Below are 7,264 nucleotides of genomic sequence, written 5' to 3'. Positions count from 1 at the left end.
TGAACTAAGGAAAACATTGGCCTTGGTTTCATCTTTGGAGGGGCCGGCGCAGCGCCAAGCATTCTGACTACTCTTAGCGTTGATAAACGGAACAATTATAGTGAACTGATTTCGGTTTTAGAGTGCCGTTATGGAATTAAAAATTTCTCTAATTTAAATTACACGATTTTTCAAAATTATAAATAACGGGAGGGGCAGTCCGTTTCCGAGTTGGCCACGGAAGTTGAGAGACTGACACAAAGCGCCTTTAGTGAATGCCCAATTGAGATTAAGGATAAGCTTGCAGTCTCTCAATTTGTTTCCGCGCTAGCTAATGAAGAAATGAAGTAGCATTTGAGACTCAGCGGTTTCCTGTCTTTCAGGGCAGCTGTTGACAGGGCCCTGGAGATTGAAGTATCCAATTTGTAGCAAGTACCGAAGATCGGAATGTTTAGAAATTCAAATCCGTTTCTTATTTTGAGAAAAACTCTCATAAGCGAAGAGCCCCTGATGAAGAAATAAGAACTAACCAGAAAGCGGTACCCGTGAAGCGACGACCATCATGTTGGAACTGCGGAGAAACTGGATCCTAACAAAACTGACAGAACAATATTTGGTTAATTACAAAACTCTAAAATTTGTATTAAACGTGGAACAGTTACTCCTTGTTTGACTCTAAACTAATTAGATTCATGGCCTTTTTGTCAGAACACAAATCGACACCCAAAACCTGATCGCTTAATTGGGGAGCCTGCGTTAGCTAGCTGCTAGAATTACCCAACGATGCAAGAATCAAGTGACCGACGTGTGACCAACAGGGTTGCAAATAAAAATGACTCGACTTTAATTATTTATTGAAATTACTGAAACGCCACCCAAAAGACACGGGCTTCAGAGACCAAGCCGCTCAATGATGGGGAGCCTGCGTTAGCTGGGTACTAAACTACCCAGAGCGAACTCCGAGAATCTGACGACGAATTAGTAATTCAGGAAAATAAGAAATATGTATGAGTGACTAGCGAGCTCTCGTTGATGTCTTAGTTTTTTTCTGGGGCTGAGCATAGCACTCTCCTTATGGAGTTTCAGAGACACGATCGTTTGAACGGGGAGCCTGCGTTAGCTAGCTGCTAGAATTACCCAACGATCGAGTATCCAAATGGCTGATACCCGCTGTCCAGTCAAAACTAAGAATCTTGTAGGCTCTTACCAGTTAAAACTGCTCCAGTTAGTCGCTTCCTAAGAGGTCCGGCACGTAGTACTTCCAAGATTGTTCTACGCTCGCAGCCGCTGCTGCACGCCCTTTTATATCCAGAGATTCATGGGTTTTTCCCGCTCAAAAAGTAGTTATTATTTTATTACGCTTTATTTAGTAGCAAATATATATTAGTTTGATTAATAAAAATACGCTTTGATTTATTATTAATTAGTTTTTCACAAGTTTTCCCGTTAAATTATATTTTTAATAATTTTTAGATACGCAAATTATAAGTGTTTTAATAGAAGAAATAATTAATCGCAAACAATACATAAAATAATAGCTAAAAATATAACGCAATTTATAATGAGTGAATAATTAATAATATATATAATATAAACATTTAAATAATAATTTATAATTACTTTGTTTCGAAGTATGTCTCCTGTCTCTTTCTAACTAACGCGCGCGCCATCGATCGGTGATCTACTCTAAACAATGTTGCACGCGTGAGCTACCCCATCCCATTACCACGCGAATTTTTATGGTGCAGTCGGTAATTTGCGGTCGGTAATACAATAGAAAAAGATATACGTATTAGCATATGTCATTTATCGACAGGATTCAATATGATGTACCCGGGGACGTTACACAATTGTAAACAGTCTTCTCTGATGGTGCTTCATTACCAGAAGTTGCACGAAGCGATTCTATGCATTGTTGTTGAGTAAGGCCTTTTTTAAAATCATAAAAAATCATCCAACGTAAGCCTTCACGGGTGATTTCCATTTTTGCACAAACTTGCTTCTTTTAAACGTTCACTATCAACAACTTACTCAGTCAATTTCTAAATTGCCACTGGCTTCGCAATAACAGACGTCAATGTTCACAAATACAGTGGTGCCATGTGGCGACTGTACCGACAGCGTCACATGCGCCCTCTGGACAGTTCCTATTTTTAGTTACTTTTTATTTCTTAGGTTAAGTTGTAAATAGTAGTTGGTAAGACTAGTTTATAAGGAACGCGGCGCGAAAAAGAAGAACGTCGTTCTTCCACTTCTTGTACGAAAGAAAAAGAGTCAGCACGTGCGCGTCTTAATAAAAAGTACAATCCTTGCAAATAGCGAGAAAAGTCGTCGTACGTCATTTCCTACACCAGGTTCTCCTTCGCGAACCTCAGTCCCCACATAATTGGTGCCGAAACTGGTGAATTTTCATAAAAGGAGAGAAAAAATGAGTACGGAAGGAAGTGCAACCGACGCTCCGGTGGACGCCATGCGGCATGAGATACAGGCAAGTGAATTTCGGAATGTAAAGCTTCCTGCGTTCTGGAAAGAAGAACCGCCCTTGTGGTTTATCATGCTAGAAAGAGAGTTCGCAGCATACGGCGTGCGAGCCGGTGCTGTAAAAAGCTCCGCGGTAGTCCGAAGTTTAGATCAGGACACGATGAAGATCGTACTAGATGTAATAGAGGCCCCGCCGGATAAAAGTACATATAATGACATAAAACGCGCATTGATAGAAAGGCTAGCCAGGTCGGACGAAGCTAACTTAAGACATCTCCTATCTGGCCTCGAACTGGGCAACAGAAGACCGTCCGAGCTCCTAAGGGAGATGAGCCAGCTCGCGGGGGCGAACGTTGGGGAGAGCGCACTCCGCGCGCTGTGGATCCAGCGGCTTCCGGGCAGGGTGCAGGAGATCCTGTCTATAATCGATGATGCGGACCTGCAAAGATTGGCGAAAGTCGCCGATAAAACAATGGAGCGTTCGGCAGCCGAAGTGTCGGCCATTGCCGATTTCACCCACGCCAAGCGGGACACAATGGCGGACGCAACGCGGGACGACAGGCCCGGACACCAAGATGGCGAATTGGCGGCAATCGCGAGGCGATTGTCTCGCGTGGAGATCGAGCTGACCAGGAGAAACCGCAATCGCAGCAAACAGCATTTCTACAGAAGGAGGAGCGCCAGCCGGGACGACAGCACGAAACGGAACGGGTTGTGCTGGTTCCACCATAAATTCGCCGAGCAGTCCTGGAAATGCAGGAAGCCGTGCAGCTGGACAGGTCCGGACAAACGTGGACCAGAAAAAAACTAAAGGCGACGTCCCAAGTCGAGGCAGTTGGCGACGTGCAGCAGAAATATCGCCTCAGCATCCGAGACACCAGGAGCAGGATGGAGTTTCTGATCGACACGGGCGCAGATGTTTCAATAATTCCGCGATCATTGGGAGGTAAGAATCGGAAGGTAGGCTCGTTTAAATTATACGCGGCAAACGGGGCAGTCATCAATACATACGGCGAAAAATTATTATCTCTAAACTTAGGCCTTCGCCGAGAATTCCCCTGGCGATTTATAATGGCCGATGTTTCTAAGCCGATAATAGGGGCGGATTTTTTACATTTTTTCAACTTATTGGTAGATCTTAGAAATAAAAGACTATTAGACAACAATACTCAAATACACAGAAATATGACACTCCGCAGAACCGATGTCCCATCAGTATCTACAGTAGACAGGGGCAATACATTTAATTCGTTGTTAAAAGAATACGTAGATATCACTAAACCTACTGTACACAAAAATATAAAACATAAGGTGTGTCATGAAATAGTCACGTCCGGACCCCCGTTCGCTGAGCGAGCGCGACGCCTGCCTCCCGAGAAATTGAAAATAGCTCGAGCAGAGTTCGAGCAAATGATTAGAGAAGGCATTTGCCGCCCTTCAACGAGTCAATGGGCGAGTCCGTTGCACATGGTTACGAAAAAGACCGGCGGTTGGCAACCTTGTGGGGACTACCGCCGTCTGAATGGCATTACAAAACCGAATAAATATCCGTTGCCACATATACATGATGTGGCGCATAGATTCGACGGAAGTAAGGTATTTTCAAAAATTGATTTATCGCGAGCTTATTTCCAGGTACCTATAGCACCTGAGGACATAGAAAAAACCGCGGTAATCACCCCATTTGGTTTGTACGAGTTCACAGTAATGCCGTTCGGATTGTGTAACGCCGCCCAAACTTTTCAAAGACTGATGGACACGATATTGCGTGGTCTTGATTTTTGTCAATGTTATATCGACGATATAATCGTAGCGTCTCCCGATTTAGAGACACACGAGAAACATCTGCGCGCGTTGTTCGACAAGCTCCGGGAAAACGGTTTAGTAATAAATATTTCAAAATGTAAATTCGCGGAAACTAGTGTAGAGTACTTAGGATGTAAGGTTAGTAATAAGGGAATCGCTCCGCTGGACGAGCGGATCCAAGCGATCAAAAATTATCCGAAGCCGGAGACGCTAGCGGATCTCCGTAGGTACATAGGCGTAATCGGATTTTACCGTAGGTTCCTTCCTCACGCCGCGGAATGGCTGGACCCTCTGCACAAGCTCCTGAAAGGAGCTAAGAAAAGGGACAGGAGGCCAGTTTGTTGGGACGATGGATCCGAAAAGGCGTTCGAGGAGACAAAGAATCATCTGGCTAACGCTTCCCTGCTGCATTATCCGAAGGAGAATGCAGCGTTGGCGCTGCGCACAGACGCATCCGACGTCGCAGTAGGGGCAGTGTTGGAGCAATTTAGTGACGGTAAATGGGAGCCACTCGGTTTTTTCTCTAGGAAATTAGATAAGACACAAGTAAAGTACAGTGTATATGACAGAGAACTTTTGGCCATTTACAAAAGCATAAAGTTTTTTAGACACTTTGTAGAAGGCAGAGAGATGCATATACAAACGGATCACAAGCCGTTGGTATATGCATTTCAGCAAAAAGCCGATAAAGCTAGCCCGCGACAATTAAGACAATTGGATTTCATAAGCCAATTCACGACAAAGATCGTGTACGTAGAAGGCGACAAAAATATTGTAGCCGACGCGTTTTCTAGAATACAAACAATAGAATTACCAGTTGTCATCTCGACGGAAGAATTAATACTAGCACAGTCGCAAGACGACGAACTAAAAGATATAATATCCGCGAACTCCAACAAATGGAATCTTCAGAAAATACTTGTAGAAGGTTCAGATAGATGTTTGTATGGAGACGTGATAAAAAATAATATCAGACCTTACGTGCCAAAAGTACTTAGAAGAAAAATTTTTGATAATGTTCATAATTTGTCGCACCCGAGTGGGCGAGCCACCAAAAAATTAATCTCTAGAAGTTTTATGTGGCCTTTAATGAACAGAGACGTAACCGAGTGGTCCCGTACATGCGTGCCTTGCCAAATAAGTAAGATCCATCGTCACAACAGGCTGGCACCCGAGAAGATAGAGATACCAAAGGGTCGCTTTGAACATATCCACGTAGATCTAGTCGGACCTTTACCTGTAATTAATAACTATAAATATTGCCTTACGATTATAGATAGATTTACCAGATGGCCAGAAGCAGTGCCAATTACCGACTGTTCAGCCGATAAAGTAGCGACGGCTTTGTACTCGGCGTGGATAACAAGATTCGGAGCCCCAGCCACCATTACGTCCGATCAGGGGACGCAATTCGAGTCCCAGCTGTTCCAGTCCCTGGCCAAACTGATCGGATGTAATAAGACAAGGACCACCGCGTACCATCCCCAATCAAACGGTATGATTGAGAGGTGGCATAGGTCACTTAAGGCAGCGATAATGTGTCACGAGACACGAAATTGGGTCGAGATACTTCCCACGGTCCTACTGGGTCTCCGAACTAGTTTTAAAAACGATATTGGAGCATCTGCGGCGGAAATGGTATACGGCACTCCCATAAAATTGCCGGGAGAGTTTTTCATGGCTCAAGACGAAACTACAAATCCGCAAATATTTTTAGAGAAATTTAGGCAACATATCAGACAAATTAAACCAAGTCCAATATCGCACCATAGCACTCAAAAGACATTTACTCATAAAAATTTATATACATGTTCGCACGTATTTTTGCGAGTAGACGCAGTTCGAAAACCTTTAGAACCGCCTTACGAAGGTCCATTTAGAGTAGTGCAGAGGGTTACCGATCGAATATTTAAAATTGATTATAAAGGAAGCGAAATCAATGTATCGGTCAATAGATTAAAACCTGCGTTTTGTGAAACTACCGAGACTGAAAGAAATAGCGTACCAAAGACTTATGTAAAAAAAAGAGTTACATTCGCGCGTTAACGCACTCGGAGGGGAGTGATGTGGCGACTGTACCGACAGCGTTACATGCGCCCTCTGGACAGTTCCTATTTTTAGTTACTTTTTATTTCTTAGGTTAAGTTGTAAATAGTAGTTGGTAAGACTAGTTTATAAGGAACGCGGCGCGAAAAAGAAGAACGTCGTTCTTCCACTTCTTGTACGAAAGAAAAAGAGTCAGCACGTGCGCGTCTTAATAAAAAGTACAATCCTTGCAAATAGCGAGAAAAGTCGTCGTACGTCATTTCCTACACCAGGTTCTCCTTCGCGAACCTCAGTCCCCACAGCCACAACTCATTAACGCCACCTATTGTTCGATTGTAAAAACTTAAAAGGCAACCCTCGTAATTTATATCATTACAATTTGAACAAAAATGTTGTTCAAATTTTTAATGTTACAGAAATCGTGAAAAATGGTGAAAACTTATAGTAGTTCTAATTCGATGTGTAAAGACTGTACAAATATTTACTCACCTATTAAATACAAAAGTATTCTCGAACATGTATTTTTTTTTTATATTGGCCATTGTATACATTGAAGGGGTGATAATAGCCTTTAAACTTAATGGTTGAAAATATATTTTTGGGAATATCTCCGGAATTAAGGGAAATGATAGGGAGCTTTCTTTTTTTAATTATGAGTCTTTAAATAGAGAATTTTCCTGAATAAGAAAATATTCAATAAACCTTATTTGTTTAAATAATATATTGAAAATTTATGGTTTCTGTTTTAATTTCTTCGACTCAATGTTTATCAGTTTTTATAAACTAACAAGGAAACATATCGAACCGGGATACACCGATTTTAATGAAACTTATGTGAAAGATAGTTCTTAAAAAAATATTTGACACGTATTTTTTCTATCGGCCATCGTTCACATTGAAGGGGTGAAAATAGCCCTCGAAGTTCGGAGTTGAAATCATATTTTTGGGAATA

The 7,264-nt window shown here is 42.3% G+C and overlaps 1 protein-coding gene across 1 annotated transcript; it reads left to right on the top strand.

Moving 5' to 3' along the window:
* Positions 1-2,407: 2,407 nt before the first annotated feature.
* On the top strand, positions 2,408-3,271 carry LOC143264659 (uncharacterized). Its single transcript, XM_076532843.1, has one exon. It carries the CDS (start codon positions 2,408-2,410, stop codon positions 3,269-3,271), a length of 864 nt encoding a protein of 287 aa, XP_076388958.1.
* The last annotated feature ends 3,993 nt before the right edge of the window (positions 3,272-7,264 follow it).

Source organism: Megachile rotundata, chromosome 6 (assembly GCF_050947335.1).
Source record: "Megachile rotundata isolate GNS110a chromosome 6, iyMegRotu1, whole genome shotgun sequence".
Classification (NCBI taxonomy): Eukaryota; Metazoa; Arthropoda; class Insecta; order Hymenoptera; family Megachilidae; genus Megachile; species Megachile rotundata.
Note: the sequence above shows the minus strand (reverse complement) of the source record. Positions and strands in the feature narration are given on the sequence as shown.

Bases quoted from the DNA above. Each gene is read 5' to 3' on its own strand.
- LOC143264659 (XM_076532843.1), top strand. From the start codon at position 2,408: ATGAGTACGGAAGGAAGTGCAACCGACGCTCCGGTGGACGCCATGCGG.